This window comes from Maniola jurtina, chromosome 20 (genome assembly GCF_905333055.1).
Source record: "Maniola jurtina chromosome 20, ilManJurt1.1, whole genome shotgun sequence".
NCBI lineage: Eukaryota > Metazoa > Arthropoda > Insecta > Lepidoptera > Nymphalidae > Maniola > Maniola jurtina.
In genome coordinates this window covers 7,709,793-7,730,418 of record NC_060048.1, presented here as the reverse complement: position 1 = coordinate 7,730,418, position 20,626 = coordinate 7,709,793, and the positions used below count along the sequence as shown (strand labels likewise).

General features: G+C 36.4%; 1 protein-coding gene across 1 annotated transcript in view; it reads right to left on the bottom strand.

Moving 5' to 3' along the window:
* LOC123875998 (midasin) overlaps window positions 1-20,626 on the bottom strand; it is a 31,073-nt gene that overhangs the window by 620 nt on the left and 9,827 nt on the right. Inside the window, exons 11-40 of the mRNA XM_045922135.1 lie at window positions 18,941-20,594; window positions 18,649-18,863; window positions 18,442-18,574; window positions 17,711-18,356; window positions 17,072-17,577; window positions 16,805-16,981; window positions 16,051-16,460; window positions 15,232-15,371; window positions 14,124-14,350; window positions 13,249-13,466; window positions 12,689-12,906; window positions 12,071-12,244; window positions 11,691-11,891; window positions 10,778-10,992; window positions 9,893-10,055; window positions 8,372-9,519; window positions 7,705-7,834; window positions 7,283-7,412; window positions 7,041-7,119; window positions 6,654-6,873; window positions 6,395-6,496; window positions 6,084-6,254; window positions 5,579-5,956; window positions 5,007-5,184; window positions 3,854-4,005; window positions 3,030-3,155; window positions 2,636-2,820; window positions 1,847-2,055; window positions 1,232-1,437; window positions 317-670 (exon numbers count right to left, since the gene is read on the bottom strand). Coding sequence (XP_045778091.1) covers window positions 317-670; window positions 1,232-1,437; window positions 1,847-2,055; window positions 2,636-2,820; window positions 3,030-3,155; window positions 3,854-4,005; window positions 5,007-5,184; window positions 5,579-5,956; window positions 6,084-6,254; window positions 6,395-6,496; window positions 6,654-6,873; window positions 7,041-7,119; window positions 7,283-7,412; window positions 7,705-7,834; window positions 8,372-9,519; window positions 9,893-10,055; window positions 10,778-10,992; window positions 11,691-11,891; window positions 12,071-12,244; window positions 12,689-12,906; window positions 13,249-13,466; window positions 14,124-14,350; window positions 15,232-15,371; window positions 16,051-16,460; window positions 16,805-16,981; window positions 17,072-17,577; window positions 17,711-18,356; window positions 18,442-18,574; window positions 18,649-18,863; window positions 18,941-20,594 — 9,065 coding nt within the window. The remainder of the gene's footprint in view (window positions 1-316; window positions 671-1,231; window positions 1,438-1,846; window positions 2,056-2,635; window positions 2,821-3,029; window positions 3,156-3,853; window positions 4,006-5,006; window positions 5,185-5,578; window positions 5,957-6,083; window positions 6,255-6,394; window positions 6,497-6,653; window positions 6,874-7,040; window positions 7,120-7,282; window positions 7,413-7,704; window positions 7,835-8,371; window positions 9,520-9,892; window positions 10,056-10,777; window positions 10,993-11,690; window positions 11,892-12,070; window positions 12,245-12,688; window positions 12,907-13,248; window positions 13,467-14,123; window positions 14,351-15,231; window positions 15,372-16,050; window positions 16,461-16,804; window positions 16,982-17,071; window positions 17,578-17,710; window positions 18,357-18,441; window positions 18,575-18,648; window positions 18,864-18,940; window positions 20,595-20,626) is intronic.

Below are 20,626 nucleotides of genomic sequence, written 5' to 3'. Positions count from 1 at the left end.
GACAAACGGACAGACAGCGGACGCTTAGAGTAATGGTGGCCCATTGGCTTCGTTACTGAACTCTAAATGGGATAAGATCAGGAAGGAGAAGATACCTCGTAGACCTTTGGAGTATACGTTCACGTGGAGTAAAATAGAAAAATTATCCTTTTAAGGGCTGATTTCTAAAAAGGTCACCTTTTTATGCTGTGGCACTTCCCGCAACTAATATTTTACTTGTTTAGACTAATTTTGGTCAATGAGCTAGATAAAACTGTTCCTTACATACATATTAGAGAACAGAATAAATTCATACATGACCTTAGTGTAAACTCACCTTATTATCAGGGTTGTCTATGATGACGTAAACCAAAAATATCCCTTGTTGTCTTGCTCTCCTCACAGCTTGCAACACCCTAGTTTCTCCCTCCGAGAATATCCCTCTCCCATCACTGACTATCACCAACAGTTTGGCATTCAACGCGTCACTCCTTATCGAATGTTGGTCAAACATGACCGTGCAAAAATCTAGCAACTGTGCTATTTTGGTCTTGGTTTGATCAAATCGCAGTTGTTCAAGTATTTTGGAGCCCGAATGTTCAGAGAATTGTTCGGTGAATGGGTGCAAAAGGTTCGGTTTTTCGCCGAAACTTAGTACCGCCAGGTCTCCTGATTCTAGTAGATTTAATGCCTGTGGGGAAAAAGGAAATTACGAATCAGAAAGGTCATCCAAATACTGGACCAAAGTTAATTCACAAAAGATTATTTTATTATTTATTTAGTCAAAAAAAAAAGATCGCCGATTGATCGAAGTTTGCCTGTGAAAAACGTTTATACACACAACGCCAAAAACGGAAAATGCCAAATCACGTAAAACGGTATGCAGAATGCCTTTGCCTAGCCATAGCGCATACGCGCGAAATCAAATCGCTATGATGTAAAAAAAAAAACAACTATATTTTTAACTGTAAAATAGTAAGGGGTCTCTTAAATTTTAATGGTCTTTACCATTTTCAGAAGTCTTAGCATTTAAAAACTGATGAACTGATGAATAAACTTTTGAGTTTGGTTTTTCCACATATAATATATTATATTGGCATTTTTTACTATCACCAAAGCGGCAATTTTAATGTTGGTATTTTGAGTTTTTCTAGTAGTGCGTCTAAGCGGAGAAGAATACACAAAACTACGCCAAAATCTGCCCGTATGTGTGTGTATTTTATTAACATCGTTAAGTTACAAAGAATCTTACCTGAGAGACTAAAGCCAAGCTCTCGAAAGCCAATTCCTTGCTCCTATTGTCAGCCATCGAACTGGAGTCGTCGATCGCTATGGCGATTTTGTACTCGCGCTTGGCAGGTTTGGTGCGTCGCAACCAGATGCGATCCTTGCGGAAGTGCGACGCGATGTACGGGATCACGCGGCGCATGTTGATCGCGCGGCCGGTGCGGAAATCGCCTGTAAACAAATCATTTATAGCTCGTTCACACAGGCTGCGTAAGCGTAGACGTAGCGCGTACCATTGTGTCGTAATGTATGGAACTGTATGAAACATGGCATACCGCTTGCGTAAAGCGTGGACGTATTCGTAGCGTGTGTTAGGGGCTTACGCGCGTGACTACGCACGTGTCACGTGTACGTGTTTGGTGTGAATCAGCTTTTATTTGACTTGCAATAGTTTTCATGTTCTAGAATCACTTTCACAAATGTCTATTACGAACATCGACACAATAAAGTTCAGTAGGTACCTAAAAGGCTGTTTTAAGGTGTATGACACGGGCCTCCCCGCGAAATTCAAATTTAATTTAGTTTTTCGCAATTTGTAAACTAATGCATGCGGCCGTAGATGTAGCTCCGTGTCACTCACCGGCTCGTCGCGATCGTCCAGTGGGCTCCAGCACCAGCCTCAGTCGCTCGCACAGCGCACGCGCAGCATTGGCGCACTCGCTCCACACGGCGCGCCACGCGGCCGCGGACGCGCCGCTGCCGGCCACCGCGCCGCGCTCCAACCACTGCCTGAGGCTCAAGTACTGCTCCATTGTTATATCGTCGACTTGCTGGCTTGATTCTTCGAGTCTAAGAAAAGATAAGGAAAGTTGCTTGATATTTTCTCGTGGGAGAGTTTCGATGGATAAGTTTGTAAAAAACTACTGATAAACGATGATTTTTCTTTCTTGTTGCCGGTAAAATTAACCGTAATCTGTCTAAACGTTATCTAGTATGATAACTTCTATCTAAACAGTTTGGCGTTGGCTAATAGTTTGCTCGGATGCGCGGTGCGATGTCACTAAATTGCGAGAGTTTTCTAAAACGAAGTTAATTACCTATTTACACTCGAATATTATGATTTCAGTTTCGGTTTGTATACCTATTGTTTTTTTAGTTCAATATTTCAGTTATTTAAGAGAAATGTGCCACATCCATATAAACTCGAGAGTTTCAGGGCGTCAAGTGGAATTATGTACAACTATTATTTGGCTCAAATAAATAATTTTTTTTTTTTTTAATTGTCGCGGCATATTAGCAGTCAATTCAGTTCACCCTCGATTTCAATACCAGTTTCACCAGTAGCTTTATCAGTCACCACATTTATTTTGTCACATTATATATCACGTATAAAAAAGTAACCGGAACTCCAACCATTAACTTTACTAACCTAGTATGATAAGTAGTGTCTCGTCCTCGCGGCACGGTAGTAGTCAATACAATATCACCCTCGACTTCAATACCAGTTTCACCGGTAGCTTCATCACCACCTTCCTTCTTGTTACCGGTTTTGTCTTGATCTTTATCCTGGCCGGTTTTGTTCTTCTCGGACTTCAATTCTTCTGCCTTATCGACCTAGGTTTTCAGAATTAAAAATTTTTGGGTGATTCAGATTTCAATAGTGAAAAACAGGTATGTATAACTAATGTAATTGAATCAAATCAAATCATTTTTTAGTCAATTAAAATTTTACAAGTACTTTTGAAGTAATTTTGATGTGGACCTTAAGCCCTAATTAGACTGCAGCTTTTTATTTATTCATTATCTAAATAGCTATTACACACCTGAATATCGTCTTCATCCACATCCATCGCAACTTCTTCGTCTTCCTTCAATTTCTCCCCTTCTTCTTCTTCTTGTTGCAAAGTTGGCTGTTGGTCCGCTTGTTCCTTTGTAGCGGCATCAACCACCTACAAAAATAGAGGGCTTCTGATGATGATGATTGAACACAGTAGCATTTTGATTGCCATGCCCTCTAGCTTTTGGCTATTGCCTTGACATAGTTCCACATAGAATCCCACTATTTTAAAGTTTGCTTCCATGGACATTCTCCAGGTGATGGTTGTTACATTAAAATAAAAACCCAAAACTTAAAAACTCTTTTTTATGGCCTATATAGGCCTGCGCCTGACTGCAAACATACAAAATAGTAAGTGATGCCTAAGTTGCTGCGCGCCGCTTATTTACTCTTCTTTTGAAAGCCCCAATATTGTAGCTGGAGGCGGCGTGGAAAACGGAAGGGCATTCTATATTCTAGCAATACGTATTTGAAATGAAGCGACATTGTGGGAATCCATGAAATTTCGACTATGTACTCGTAGGAGAATAGAATAAAATATATTAGGATTTTTATTCAGATAGACTTTTACAAGTGCTTTTGAATCGTCAAATAATTTAGAAGAAAGAGTGTAGACCTTTACGATACCGCGCGGTCAGATAGTTAAATGACGAGTGGGGAACTAGACGAAATAGTTCCTTAGCACACTCTCCACACAAAAATTAGTAATAAAATTTTTTGTTTGCCGTATTTATTACCTACTGGCCTAAACCCTTTAAAGTTACATTTATATACTTTATAGTTCGTACTAATGTATAGTATATTGGTTACCTGTAGATCCTCTTTCTTGGCCTGTTTAACGTGTTGGTAGGCGTCCGCTTGGTCGTCTTGGCTCTTGTCCGCGTCGCCTCCTTCGTTCTCCGCCTCCTCTTGTTCCACATTTAGAGTGTGAGCTTTCTTATGTTTCCTTTCATTTACGTCACCTGAAGATTATAATTTATTATTTATATGCCACCGTGAAATTGTAAATACCGTTAGATTATAATCTAACAGAATCACACCCGTATTCACAAACGTTACTATGGGGTCTCATGGTGCGCTCGAATGCACAGTGTAGGTTCCACCAATCAGATTACTGTATCACGTCAATTTACAATGATCTGATTGGTGGAACCTACACTACGCGTTCGAGCGCACTGTGAGACCTCATAGGGACTTTGTCTGTGGTGGCGTTTGTTGGCGCGCGTGTTGTGACTTTTTGGAGTGTTTTTTTGTTAGAAGTGGCTGGTTTTTTGTGTCCCGCTGGTGTTTATTGGTGGTGGAACTGACCGAGGAACTGACTGAGAAGCGCTCTAAAGGGGCGCCGCGTGTATGTCGGCGGGCGCCAGCACAGACGAAGTCCATACTTATACATATAGTTTTCCTAACTTGTGAATAACTACACACTTGACATTGGCTAATCAGTGTAAAGCCAGACGAGAGAAGAAAAAAAAAAAAAAAAAGAGACCTCATAGTAATGATTGTTAATACGGCCGTCAATCTCGTGAGATTGTAAACTGTCGAAAGATTGTGAACCTCTCTATTGTGAGATCTATATGTCGCAGCGAAATGCCATAAGCCGGGAGATGTTGAACAACAACTCAATTAGACCATTTCACTAAACAAATCTAGTGATACCATAGAATATACAGGATGGATTTGGGATAGTTATTATAACATAGACATCCGCTAAGGAAGGATTTTTGATAGTTCAACATCTGATCAACATACAGCTCAAACTAATGGAAAATTTCCTAAGAAATCCGCTAAGAAAGAATTTTTGATAATTCAACGTCCAATCTATCAACGCACAGCTCAAACTACAGGATGGATTTGGCATGCAGCTAGTTATAATGACGTAGACATCCGCTAAGGAAATCTGGTTTGAAATTTGTATACTCCACGCGGACCAAGTCGCGGGCATAAGCAATGTATCAATAAATACCCAAAGTCCGCTCATGGTCAGTTCTGCCAGGTTTATTCTGGAACCGTTTCTGTTCTTTGTCTTGAGCGGTCTCAGCTCTGGTAGCGTCCTTGTTTCCGCGATGCCCTTTTTCACTTTTATCCAATTCCGACCTCCCAGTTGATTGGATATCCTCCCCCACTTGTTCTTGCGCTTGCTCCTGAACGAAAAAATGTTTCAATTTAAGGTTTTTTTAAAGAACCAAAAAATGAATCAATATATTGATACAACATTATGGATTTGTATGCTTCTTAATTCTTTATTTTTCTTGTTTAATATAGTCAATTTTTAAAAGGTACCCTATGATCTTCCCCGGGATGCAAGTGATTGCTTTGCTTGTCAAAATAGGTTAAACGGATTGACCGTGAAAAGCTAACAGATATACAAACACAGACAAACTTTCACATTTATATTACTATTAACAGGGATTATAGTATGAATATTTATTATTCATCCTCTGAAAGGGCCCTTACTATCTAGTTCTCTTAGATGAATATCTTAGACAGATTTACTAATATAAAATTTAATTAGTTTGCGTGATTATAATTACTTACGAAAGGTTCAGCTTCGTCATCCTGAGCCTGTTCTGTGTTCGTCTGAACATTATCATTAGTGCCTCTCTCCATGTCAGCATTTTCCACTTTCTCCTCTGCCGTCGGATCATTGTTGGAAGGATTTGCCTGAGGATTAGCTTCGTGTTCCTTTTCCTGTATTTTTTCCTCTTCGTTTATTTTATCTTCGTTCTTTGGCAGGTTTTCGTCTTCTTTTGAATCATTTTCTTCCTGTAATTCAGGTTCACGATTATCTGTTTCTGGATTATCTAGGTCTGGTTGAGCGTTTGGATCATCTTTTTCTTCATTAGGAGTGTCATCTTGATTTTCTTTGCATTCATTTTCATTGTCACCTTCTTTGTGCTCAGCATCTTCATTGTTCTGTAAATAATTTAGTTTTTTTTTTAAATTATCTTGTTATCATTTAAAAGCTACTCAACCTTTGAATTTTTAATTTCTTACTAAATTTGTAAATCATCTATCATGAATTACCTATTTAAGAATTTACCTGTTCGTCATTTACATCTCCTTTATCTTCTCCCTCTTCTTCGTCACTAGAAACATCTAGACCATTTTTATTATCCTTTTCCTCTTTTTCCTTAGATTTATCTTCCTCCTCTTGAATAGCTTCTTTCATTGCATCTATTTCAAACGGATTTTCAGTTTCGGTTTCGCCATCCTATATTAAAACAGATAGAACTAGATATAACAATATTATAAATATAGATATCTATATTGAAGCTTGAGATGAGTGATTTCATCAACCAGATGATTGTTAGTCTGATATGAATTGTGATTAGACTTAAACACCTTTTTTACCTTATCATCATCTCCTTCTTCGCCATCGATCTCCATATTATCGGGAAGTTCAAAATCTTCTGGTTCCGGCAACTGTTGTTGGTTACCGTGGTATGGATCGATCTGGAATTATTTTTTATGTTAGTATACATAGCAATCAAACATCAGTACAATCAGTAAAAACCTCTTGTTTTATATTAATCTTAGGTTCTTTAAATAACTAAAATTAATGTAATAAAACTAATTTATTCATTAAGGTTATTGCAGTTCTCGATCTTACATGGTCATCATCAACTTCAGGTTCGTTCAATTCATTGACATCTTTCTTCTTTTGTTTCTCCTTGCCCTCTGTACCATCGTCCTGACCCTGTTCTTGTTCTTTGGCAGCCTTCTCTTTCTCGCCCGTGCTTTCGCCCTTGCCATGCTCTTCCTTCTCTTTCTGACCAGACTCTTCCTCTAAATCATCTTCGTCCTCGGAGCCCCATATTTGTTGATCTAGTCTGTAAAGTTAACGATAGGGTTATATAGACCTATAAAGTATAGCCGTCTTTTTCACAATAAGTGTTCTGTTTAGAAAACTATCCCACAGCGATTTAGAATTTAGAACCAAAGTAAAAAATTATATCCCCTAAAGATTTTCTGAGAAAAGAGAGAGTTCTATACATACTTTTCAGCAGCATTGTCAGTTTCACCCATTTGCTTATCTGGATCATCATCTTCATTATCTTGATCCGATTCATCTCCTTCTGTAATGTTATAATTTTCTTTGTAATACGATAACGTTATAAAAGTCGTGCAGACTTTAACATTTTTCCATTTAGGAAGGATAGATATTATATAAATTATCAAGAAATAAATGAAAAGTAAAAATATTTAAAATACTGCTATTTAAATCTGAATCCGTTTTACCTTTCCGTTCAACATCTTGGAGATGGGAGTCAAAATCATCAGTCATATTAACTCCCTTTTCTTCTTCTTTGCAATCTCTATCTTCTTCATTCTTCTCTTCACCAGGACGATGTGCATCGTCTAGTTGATCCTACAAAAATCGATTGATTCATGAAGATTAATCAATAAAAAATGACTGAAAAACCCAGCTCAGCAGTAGATGTTATAACAAGCACTTTTTCTTTAAAGTCTGTATTTCAGAAGGATACACGCTAGATTATTTGATCAATAGAATTATTTCACACATACTCGCATAAAACAGACAGAAGTCTGTCCGTCTAGTGCGAATACCTCTTTTTAGCTTTAGAATTTTGTAGGATAACAATTTCATCAAAATTCTTAGAATATTTAAACTTAATATAACACATGTTAATAGCTTGTACCTGATTCTCAATCCTGTCTGAAACATCTTTTTGTCCTTCTCCTTCACCAAGCCCCATTCCACTAGAAAGCTTTCCGGGACCACCGTCACCCTCGCCTTCTTCCGTATCCAACCCGGAGGGCTTGCAAAATCTAAATAAGTTTGAAAATATACTGTAATATATGATTGTAACATTGAGAAATTTGAGTTTATATGATTTGAAAAAATCAGAAAGTAAGCTATAGAGCTGTACACCCATATGGGGTGGTGTCACAGATGAAAATGCACATTTGTATGCTTTGTTTTTATCTGTTACACCAACAACAAATAAATGCATTTTTTTTCTTTCTTCTTTATGCATTTTCTTATTTGTATTAAAGTTACAAGGAAGGAATTGTTACAGTAGAGTTAGTGTCAAGTAAAGCCTCTGACACTGAACCTGAAGTGCATGATTTTATCGATCTGTATATTTGTTGGCTTGAATTGAGGAACAACGGCAGGTCTATCTAACCCGTTGCGTATTGGGGTGTCAGTCAGTCAGGTAAGATAAGTACAACCATATACCTATACAAATATCTCTGCCTTTTTTGAATGACTCCAGAATACTTTTTACGCATCAAGATATTAGAATTTTTACTATAGCGGCTTTTAGGTTTAGTTAAAAATATATGAGTTCTATGTTAACATACCCTTTAGTGGCCAAATCCGAAAATATCTTCAACAAAACTGAAAGCATCTTACAAGAAATTCTGTGCACCGCTACTTTCTGTGACAAAAAGTATTGGACAAACAACACAGTTTGTTCCAATATTGGCACCAATCTTATTACTGCATTTTTTATATTCTCTGTGTCAGTTCTTGTTGCGATACATTGCACATAGTTGCCTAATAAAGAACGAATTTTGCTTATCAGAGTATCAAGCTGCAACAATTTAGAGTCAATCGATAACTTTTCTTGCAACAATTCTTTTAAATGCTTGTCTTCTAATATTTCTTTCGATTCCTCTTTTTCCTTGTTACCTTCATCGATAATTTCATCGATTGCATTCAAAACATCGATGTTGTCTGTACTTTTATCGATTGGTAAATGTTTTTTGTATAACGATTGAATTATAAGCAACATTGTCGCTACAATATCCTCTGTTTGTGCGATTAGTGCGTCAGACGAATCTTCGTTCATTTCTTGGTCTTTAACTTCATCCAACTTATCAAGTTCTTTAGTTGTGTTTTTCAAATATTGGATCAAATTTTCAACACATCTTAAAACTGGGTGTTGGGGGTTAAAATCTTCAACGATATTTGTCCTAAATTTGAATTGATATTCCTGTAAAATACCTCCGATTTTCTCAATCAGGTCGTGCAAATTTCGTTTAGCATCGCTAGTTACGTCGATATGACTTTGAGAAACGTTTGGTAAATTGTTCATTTCACCTATATGTTTAGGTGATGAATTGGCAAGTTTTTGTAATGCTGCCTTTTGCTTATCTACGACTGATATAATGGCTTTTATTTTGTTATAAAGTTCGCGCCATTCATCACTGTTTAGGAAACAACGTGCCAAAGGTGAATCTGATAATACTAGATCGAATTCTGGTATGGAATCAGTATTCAGAGCATCTTCTGGTATAGATTTGAGTACGATACTAAGTTGATCTAATAGAATGCTGGTATGGGCGTAACATTCCATTAAAATATCAAGCTTTTCTTTAATAGTTGAAATATTAGTGTCGCTAATGTCAGCTTCAAGAGCATTAGTTAGATTTGTGGTCACTTGGCGTAAGTCGTAAATGTTTCTTGCGTATTTGGATATGGACTTCTTTTGAGTATTTGTGATTTTCTGAGAAAAAAATAAAAATAATAGGACATAATTAACACCAATTCTGTCTTATACAATTTTCAAACTGTTATATAATTTTTCATTGGTCGATAGAAAACATTTTATTCGAGATTTGCGCGATTTCTTGTATTCTTGTCAAGTCAGATTTATTTCAGAACTCGGCCTTGGTCATCCCCGCACCTATCACTTTGACTTTCATCGAGGATTGAGCTAAGAATTGTAAATATACAAAAATTATCAGTTAATATAAGCTGAAATAATTGTGTTTCAGTGTGATACTAGTGAATTTCATTGGTATGTCTACAGTGTACCATTTCATGTATCAACCGAATTACCGACCAATGAAAATGAACTCTAAAACTTAAAAACCTACCAGTAATTGTGCAGCAAAACCTTTGCACCGTTCAATGTTTTGCATGCCCAGATCACTGTGTGGTGTCTGTAACGCAGTGCTAAACAACCTATGCCGAGCAATATTCTTCTGGAAATATTTCTCACAGCCGGACCATAGAAGTGTTAGTGTAGGGTCGCACCGTCTGAAAACATACTGCCCATTTGAAAATCTGATACATAATTTTATAATAAGATAAAGATCAAAAATTAAAACTCAATTGCAAAGTTTAAAACGAAAAATCTCAGAAGCTAAACCATTTTACGAATTATTATAAATGTCAATTTCTTTCTTAACGTATTTTTACTGTCGTATCCATATATTGGATTTGTCATGACGTCAGTTACATCCACACAGAACGACTCAGGTTTTCTGTCTCATCTTTTATATCAAAGACTCCTTCTCGTTTAAATTCTAAGTAAAGTCAGAGCAGAGTTAAAATACACTCTATTGGTCTCGGTCTATGACATACACCTCATAGTCTATCAAAATCTAGAAAATTATACCCGTATTCACAAACATTACTATGACATCTCACAGTACGCTCGAACGCACAGTGTCAGTTCCACCAATCAGATGACTGTGTCACGTCAATTTACAATGATGTGATTGGTGGAACCTACACTATGCGTTCACGCGCACTGAGAGACCTCATAGTAATGATTGTGAATACGGCCGTTAATTTGTAAGTTAAGTAAGTTTGGATAGATTGGAAAACTTATCAAGACTTCGGAAACATTTTATGGTTGATTTTTAAAAATAATTAGGTACATTTTATATGAAAATTAGTAAAAGTTAAACTCTTGACGCGTATTTATCTTAATCACAAAGTAGAGAAAACGAATAGATGTTTGTTTCTGGACAAACCTGCTCTTCAAATACTTCATAGCCGCGTCCAAGTCAACTGGCGGTATTGTAAAGTCGTACAGCTCTTCAGAGGCAGATAGTATAACTAATCCGGTTCGATAGTTGAGGCCCATTTTGCTGAGGTACTTGAATAAGTCTGCGAGGGCTTTGCGCTTTTGTTGGACGATGTTCTTCGCTTGGGACGTTTGCTTCTCTTTGGCTGCTGTTGCGTCAACCTTATGAAACCGATTACATAATTATTATCCGATGCCCGCGACTTCGCCCGCGTGGATTTAGGTTTTTCGAAATCCCGTGGGAACTCTTTGAATTTCCGGGATAAAAAGTAGCCTATGTGCTAATCCAGGATATTATCTATTTTCATTCCAAATCCGTCTAGTAATTTTTGCGTGAAGGAGTAACAAACATACACACACACACACACACGCATACACACAAACTTTCGCCTTTAATATTAGTGTGATTAACTTAGGATAAAGTATTACAAGCTGTTGATTATTTCTATCATAATATTCATGTGTTTCTGGCTTATTAACAGTCAATCCACAACTTATCCTTAAATCTTTAAATTATAATATTGATATTCCGATTTTGGTATGTCGATGCCAAATAATATTCTCGCTATAGCACAGTGATGCACTAAACTTCTAAAGAGCATAATATAAAGATTTATTCAGGCGATTAGCAAATTAAAACATAAAAATTTACACTAAACAGCAGTTGTACAAATTAAAAGGTTAAGTTGAGGTTTTTCCATAAAAGAGAAAGTCACTGCAGTCAGATAAGTCAATTTAAAAGTTTTTATACCATCAAAGTAGAACCATTTTTACTAGCATTTTTGGAACCTCTAGAACCTAAAAGGGATGGTGCTACAATCATGCCCACATTACTAATTGATTATTTCTATAAATCTTACCTCTAAAGATCCTAAATGTGCACTACTCTCGATTACCAGTGTAACAAAATCATCCAATGCTTGCACCAAAGAAGGGTATCCAGTATTTGTGATGGTATCTTTGCATAACGTCTTGGCTTTGTTCAGCAAGCTTGGTATCTTGGATAAAAGACTGACGTCTGATATTATTGGGCATGGCTGTTCTGTTTGGTCAGTGTATTTCTGAGGAGCAAGTAAGTAAAAGATATCAGACCTCAGATAAAAGTTATTCAACGATTGAAGAATCGGTCCTGAATAGTTTATTTAAGAAACAAAATTACGATACGAAATGTACCTACTACAATTTTAGATTTGCTATATAAAGCCTTTTAATCTTTATACATAATATTATATAAGCTTACCTTAATATTCCGAGCCAATACAATATGTATTTGGGGATCAATCATATAGGCGCCGCCAGTAGGGACGTTGGCACTAGTGGCTCTCTTCGGGCGGTCCCATATGCCCACGTGATCTGCCCCGACTTCACTCGAATTGTCCACTAGATAGTTCACTACACTTTCCTTTAGGACTTTCTGAGGACATTCCAAATAATAATCTATTAGACACCCTTTAAAAATTCGCCTAGACGGCCACAAGCGCACACAAAAATATCAAGCCACAAGTGATCGTTTAAAAACAAAAATATTGAAACCGCAAGTTATTAGCTTATAAAATTTGTACCTTAACGCAAATTGACAAGGCTCAATTTAGAATACAACATTGCTATGGGGCAGTTATCCTTATATAAGTAGAAGTAGAAGTCTAGACACTTTCTTTCACAATCGAAGGACTGCTTGTGGCTGGCTATGAGCACTTCCATTTTTGAATTTGTTATTTTACTCAATAAAAAAATAATACTTATTTTATTGAATTTGTGAGGTAAAAAATACAAGATCAGTGCATTTGAGTAGAAAAAAGCCAGAAAAATATAGTCCTGTCAAAGAAGATAAAATATAAAAATATTTTGGCAAACAAACCTCAAACTCTTTTGTATGCTTGTGAAGGGCCTTATGAGCCTTTTCTACTGTGTCCTTGACACTCCAGTAGCTAAGGTCGCGGTCCCAGGTGCAAATCTTGACGAAATCCTTTAACTTCTTCTCTATAGGCGCTCGCTTCTCTTTAATTTGGGCAGCCACTTGCGGCGAAAATTGTGCGTAGTAATTATATGTGTTCCATAGTATGGATATAAGCTCATCTAAAAAGACTTATTGTATTAAGTTGAATAATAATAATAATAAAATTATTCTCTTACATTGACTTGAGTCATGGATTCATGAATATTGAATTAAATTATAATTTATAACAAAAGAAAAAGATGAAAAAATTATACCACATAATATGGTGGCGTGTGCTACTACGCTAAAAAAACAATGTGCCTAATTCATTGTTTTAAAAAACCATCTTCGCATTATTGCCTTTCTAATGAAAACGGTTTGGGGCACATTATAGTTTCAAAGTCTAGAAGGACATAGGTAAAATCTTTATGTGTTTTATATATTCTAAAAATGTAAAAAGCATATCTACCCTACAAACTTACCTCGTCTCTCACTACGTTCCAAATGTACCAAGTGACAATGGTACACATAAACTATGTCCAGCCTGACTTCAAACTCAGCGAGATTGGATGTTTCCATGAAGTCTTTTAGCACTGAGATGATCCTCGACGACGATACCAGTTCGTCTTGATTTGGTTCCAAGTAGGAGTTTACTGCTCCATACATGTAGAACCAGTATTTGTGGGCCTCCGACTGTTTTCTAATACAACAAAACAAAATACATATAAATCTTATTTTGTAGGAATAATATTTTGTTTAATTGGGATATTTCACAAACAATCAATGTTTTTTAGGGTTCCGTACCTCAAAAGTAAAAACGGAACCCTTATAGGATCACTTTGTTGTCTGTCGTGTCTGTCAAGAAAACCTATAGGTTACATCCCATTGACCTAGAATCATGAAAGGTAGTTTGGTAGGTCTTATAGCACAAGTATAGGAATAAATCCGAAAACCGTTAATTTGTAGTTACATCACAAAAATAAAATGTTTTTAAATTTTCAAAGTAAGATAACTAAACTAACTATACAAAGTGGGATATCACATGAAAGAGCTTTACCTGTAATTTATTTCTTTGTTTTAGTTTTTGATTTAACGTGCAAAATGTCGGAAAAAATACCCGAGTACGGAACCCTCGGTGTGCGAGTCTGACTCGCACCTGGCCAGTTTTTAAACTAGAAGCACTAAGTCCCTTGTAAGGACGCACGCGTAAAACTAATTTTATCAATTGCGCAAAAAAAAAGCAAACGAACACGACTATCGATGCGTCCATAGGCGTTTGACGCGCGTTATGTGCACGGTTCGTGCGCGTACACAGGTGCGAATACATCTCAAGATTATTAAAATAAAATATTATTACCTTTGATACAAATTATTAAGGCACTCTTTCCAATTGTTCATTTCTAATTTTCTCCAGTTAATAATTTGCTGGCCTACGGCTAGAGAAATGTCTATCATATTGTTTCCCTTGTGGGCGTTCTTGTTCCATTCTTCGATTTTATCCCGGAGTAATTCCAGGCCCGTCAAAAACCGGGACACAGGGCTAGTGATTGGGAAGCTAAGTATCCTGTCCACTATTATTAAAATCTGAAAATATTTTTTGAATAAATTAACTAAATCTGTATATATAACAAGTGTAAATTAAAAATTTATAACACCCCCGACAAGTGAAGGTTACAGTAACTAGAAAAGAGCTGCTAACTTTCAAACTTCTGAACTGATTTTCTAGGATTATAGCTATCCAAAGTATATGAGTTTTCCAAAACATCCTTTTTCAAATAAATAATTATGTATCTAGGCAACGTCCATCTCGACAGCTTGACATTTGTCAATTGATATAACATTATGAACCTAACGGTTAGTTAACCTTCTTTTCTACAAGAAAACTAGAAAAGAGCTGATAACTTTTAAATGGATGAACCAATTTTTTTGGATTATAGCTAAGAACACTCTCGATCAAGCCACCTTTCAAACAAAAAAAACTAAATTAAAATTGGTCCATTCGTTTAGACGCTACGATGCCACAGACAGATACACAGATACACACGTCAAACTTATCACACCCCTCTTTTTGGGTCGGGGGTTAAAAAAAGCCCTCTGCTGGAGCTTTAGACTGGAAAGTACGTACTGGCAAGCGTAGTCTAAGGTTGAAATCTATCTGCTTAGACTTAAGTTTCGGCTAAAACGGGATAGATTTATATCGACGATATAACGCTGTCTCGTTTTAACAGTTTTAAGTCTGAGCAAAGTCAAAGTACATTCTATAGATTTCAACCTAAGTACGACCTCGAGCCAATAGTTTGACGATCTAAAGGTGGTGGAAAGCGGATGAGTAAGACGGAAGACTGTATGTGGTGCTGCGCTTTAGAGATGGCCTACTACTATGTCCAGCAATGGACGCATGATGGGTAATGGATTGAGTTTATTGATAGTGCAAAGCTTTAATAGCATCTATTCATAGTTCTTACCTCTTTAAGTGTAGGGAAATCAGGCCACTGTTCAAGCATTGCATTAGTACTCTCCTTGACTTTATGTAATAATGGGACACATTCTCTTGTCTCAGAAACCCATGGGGAATGGTAGAAATCTGGTTTCTGATTTGTTGCATCTGTGTGATAGAAAAACATTGGGTAAGCAAGTATATTGTATTTTATTTCAAACTAGGTTTAATTTAGATTTTAAAAATACTGTGGGAACTCTTTGATTTTCTGGGATAAAAAGTAGCCTAAAAAGTGGCCGTCTTCGCGATGCAAGCTATCTCTGTACCAAATAGATGATGCTTGCGATTTCATCCACGTGGATTTGAGTTTTTTAAGACTCACGTGAGAAGTCAAAAAGTAGCATGCCCTTTTCTAGATCTCTTTATCTTTCCTCAAAAACAGTAAAACAGATGGGTAGTGAAAAGCTAGCAGATACAATAAAGGATAGGCACACCTTCATTGTTGGATTGTTCCAGTTTTCCCCATAATATTATGATGGACTCATAAGTTGATCTTTTTTTAGGGTTCCGTAGCCAAAGGGCAAAAAACGGAACCCTTATAGATTCGTCACGTCTGTCTGTCTGTCTGTTTTTGACTGCAATCTCAACTGGTAGTAAATAAATATACTAGTCTCAGATAGAAACCAGCTAATCTGGGAGGGTATGGCAGTTATGTAGAAGATCAAGAAAAGTATGAGTTGAATTGATATGACTTGTGATCATACAAAATTGTCAGTGCAAGCATCATCTTGATCTGATGATGTAGCAAGCACCCAGGAGCTGTACAAAATAGGGGGAAAGTACTCACCATTGCCATCCACTTTCTCCTTTATATGCGAGACTATAACCAGAAAGCTCGGTGATATTCTGCCCTCAAAGTCGGCGTCCAAAGCTTCCCAAGCCTCCTGGATTACACTGCTAAATGTTGGATACCGCAGCAACAACGGGCTGAGTACATCACACCCTACCAACTTCTTTGGGCTGGGTAACCATTCAGCCCTGGTCGTGTTACGAACAAAGTTGGAATGCCACTTGTAAATGAGAGACACGTCATCAGGGGTGATCAAGTGTTTCGGTTTTTCTGTAGGTGCTTTAATTTTCCTCTGTTCGAGTGTTGGTGGCTTAAACTCTCCGAAATCTGATTCAGAGTAAGATGGGAACATTTCCGTTATTTCTTCATACGCGATGGCTTCCTCATCTTCGTCTTCGCATTTTGACCTGTAAAATTTTATGAGAGGTCATAAACTAAAATTGAGTAGCTGGCGAACAAAATGGTTTGATTATACTTCTGATCAAAAAAAAAAATTCTTTTTAATCTGGACGTTTTGAGCCACTTAATACAAATGAGCTTAAAAGTGTACTGAAATTGAGTCCAAAGTTTATGATTTTGATAGATGAATAGAAACTTGAAATCATTTCTAATTTTGCTTGCTCTTTTATACCGTCATGCCTGATGAAAAGCGACTATAAGTTTGAACATGCTTGCCTAGAAGATGCTCTTGCTTTGAAAAAGGATGCAGACAATTCCTGATAATTACAAAAACAGTTTATTTGCAACTTACTTGGTAACATATAAAGCCTCATCATCTTGTTTCTTCTTTTCAATGTCTTGTCTCTGCTTCTCCCAAGCTTTGGTAAGCGCGTTGAATGTGGTCAATACAGCGTTTGTTGTAACCTCATCAATCCGTTCTGATGCCATGCAGCTCATACTGATTTCGGATAAGTTCATTTTTAATACCCTGCAAAAAGATTTTATGAAACTACCCACACCAAACACAACAACAAATCAAAGGACCTTTAAGAATGAGGGTAACTAAAAGCAAACTTACTCTAAGCATTTCCTTTCTGCTTGGAAGATATCTTCATTCGCTGCGGTTGGGTTTTTATTCAATAGTTGCATGAAGTTCGCCGAAACAAATCTATTGAGGTGCTTTTCTCTTGCATCTTTATTGGGGATAGCATTAGGGTATTCTAGTAAAGAAGCCAGAGCATTTTGCAGAACTGGCCCATGTTCTATTTTCGCGATAAGCTGTCTTAGTAAATCAGTCATTGAAGATACGCTGTACACAATTTGGGATAATGAGCTTAGTAGAGGCTTAGCTAGATCGGGGAACGCCACAGAATAAGCACTCTCCACTTTTTTGGTAAATGCTTTTACTGAATACATCCACGAAGAAGTCTCCTTTATCACAGTCTGTGCTTGTTCTAGTACTGTTTTGTCACGAGTATTTGTTTCTATGATTTCATACAATTTATTTGCAGTTGAAATAAGGTTTGAAGAAATGGTTGTTATTGTTCTCTCAGATAGAACAGATTTTGTGAAATGCATGCAGTCCTGTAAACAAAAAACTTTTTTCAGAGAAAAGCAAAATAGTCAATATAGGAAAGAAACTAGTAACAAAGTATTGAGCTTGAAAGGTTATCCCAACACGAGTGATTTGGAATTACGTGTCAAAAATCAATCTTACCTTGACAAAGTTCCCATAGGATGGTTCTATGGGTCTAAAAGTATTACCAGATGCGTATTTATGGACTTTCTGTGCTGTCTTCTCTTTTAATTCCATAATAACTTTGCAGTACGGATGCACCTTTTTTAACTTCTCCCGATTTTCGGTTCCCTCTTTGTAAAAATCTGTAGCCACTTGAGATGGCTTTTCAATGTTTCTGTTTTCGCTTATAGTGCCAGATATAACGCCGTGTACGTAATATGCGCTCAACAACTTATTGAACATATTGATATCTTCTTCTATATATTGTACTTTGAGTCGGTATTTTTCCACATGGTCAATCGGACTTAATTCTGCCATTACTCGAAGGAGTATAAAACTCGTCAATAGGGACAGCTCTGAAGTCAAAATTTTTACTTTTGTTTTTGAGGGAGTATCAATTAAATTTTGCAAAACAGCATTTGCTAGTTTATCATGTACGTCGCTTGCTTTGCTAAACAGATCAATGAAATGTTTATCGTCTTTAAAGTGTACTTGCAAAGTTTGTGTTATCCCTTCATAAGATTTCGTTGAATTTTTACTAACGCTACCTTCGTCCGAGATAGTGTAATGTAAATAGTTTAAAAGCTGAATATATTTTTGCTGCTGGAAATTAGCATCTGATTTCCTGTAACAAAAATTAACCTTTAAGTAAGTAACTACGACATTTAATTTTTTTCAAATCATTATTCATCAAATAGGTTGTAACTTACAGTTTCAACGCGGCCGTTGAGTCCAAAGTACCAATGTTTTTCCATAAAGTATTCAATATCGCCTCTAACTGCATAGAATATTCCACACGATCTTTTATAGGTAATTTTTCGTAAGACAAAACTGGATGAGCACCTGCAATGTTAAAAAGCACATTAAGACTAGTAATGGAGACACATTATGAAAACGTATAGATGAATTTTACTTACTTGATTGATCCGAAAATGTAGTCAAATTCTGAAGGTAATAAGACATTAGCGGCATATTAGTTGACATTCTCTTGCTATTGGCTGGAATCGTTTCTATAACTTGCTCAGAGTTTTGTAGGGAATTTTGACTCAGAAACGGCATTGGATATGTAACTGGAGAACTAGTAAGCATGTTATAGAGATTTGTCCAGAACATAACTGGTAGAGATGAAAGCCTGAAAAAGTTAAAATTTTAATGTATCAAATAAAATACTTGAACTATGTTGCTAAATTCGGGAGGAAGAAAATATACCTTTGTGAGGGGACATCGGGATTGCTTTCTAGACATTTTTGGATCATCTTTAACTCATCCAGAAGTGCTGCAGGGAACCCCTTCATAATGTTAGCAGTTTGAATCAAACTTGTCAAAATGTCAACACAGTTAGTACTTTTTGGATCTATTTCCAAACTGAATTCGCTATCTGATATTTTATTCATAACTTCAAGAAGATATGGCTGCAAAATATTTATTATCCTTTGTATCACATATAAGTTTATGGGAAGCAATTTCAACTGTGTTCTCAATTTAGCAGTATCTGATGTATTTTTTATAAGTTTTTCCAGAGTATCCTCAATATCTTTAATGATTTCTTTATCTGGTACATCTAAAGCTAGTGTGATGTCTGATAAATAACTGGGTTCTATAGAAACTTTATAAAGTTGTCGATCTATGCTTTCATTCATTTCTAAATTTATTTTGTTGTATAATTCGGTTCTCGCTGTAGACAAGTCGTGTTCATTTTGATTTTGATACAATTTCGGCTGTCCGTAACATTTGCGAAGTTTTTTGCCAACTTTGGCAATTTTTGAATTATCTTTCTCAGTATTTAACATCAAAGATTTTATTTCTTTGGCGAATGTTTTCAACTCGTCCTGATTCGATGGTAGTTTGAACAATTCACCGAGTAAATATTTTTGGACCCATTTTCTGTGCACATTCAATAAAGGAATGATTTCTTCTTTTAAAATTGGAGCCCTTTTATTTTTTGACTTTTCAAATATTGGCAAATCACAAACTTTTATAAATCTTCCGCGCCAATTTAGTAGCTGTATAACGAGACATAATAAATCGTCATTCAAGCATGTTTCGGCCGATTTTAACGTTTGCTTGATATAGCGGTCAATAATTTCAAGGTAGATTCTACAATTTCTTAAAATGGGATATTCTATAAACTCATCTATAAGTTTTCCTTCACATACTGCCTTTGCGTAGTGCATTGCAGAAAAATTATTTTCCCCTATGCATAATTGGAACAGAATGTTCTGCAACTCAATGTATAAAAGAGCAAACTCCGTATTAATACTAGACACCTTCTCAGTATTCAATTGATAGGCTTCAGTGAAGAACCTTTTGTATCCATTTATTTTTTCGTTGCTTTTTAAATGTTCAAACGCCTTATCATTTAACTGATGCGTAAATGCTTTGATTTTATTTGTATTGTTTAGTTTCACACCTGCTTTAATTATGCAATGAAACATGTTCAATAGCTCTGGAGGACATTTTTGATAAGAAGTTAGAACAGAAAATAAAGCGTGAGTAGCACTTTCCGAAGACATGTCAGAATCTGTTGTCTGTTTTAAGATTAGATGCGTTATTTGTTTAGCGATTTCATGTGACGAATTAGTACACAATCCTTTAACAGATAATGTATGACTAACGTCATTAGAAACGACAGGTTCGTATTCTTCTGTTCCTAGCTCTAATTCTAAAGCTTTCAACATGGTATTTTTCATTTCAGCTAGAGACATGCTAACAGACGAAGTGAAGTCACTTCCACTTCTTGGCTTTATATAAACGTCTGAAAAACTACTCAGTAACGCTGTTGTACTCGAGATTCCTCTGATTAGTTGTTGCCAAGTTAGATGAGCGGCTTGTAACAAGTGTGATACAGTTGGCCTTTCTAATCCTGCAAAAATAAATTAAAAATAAATTACATAA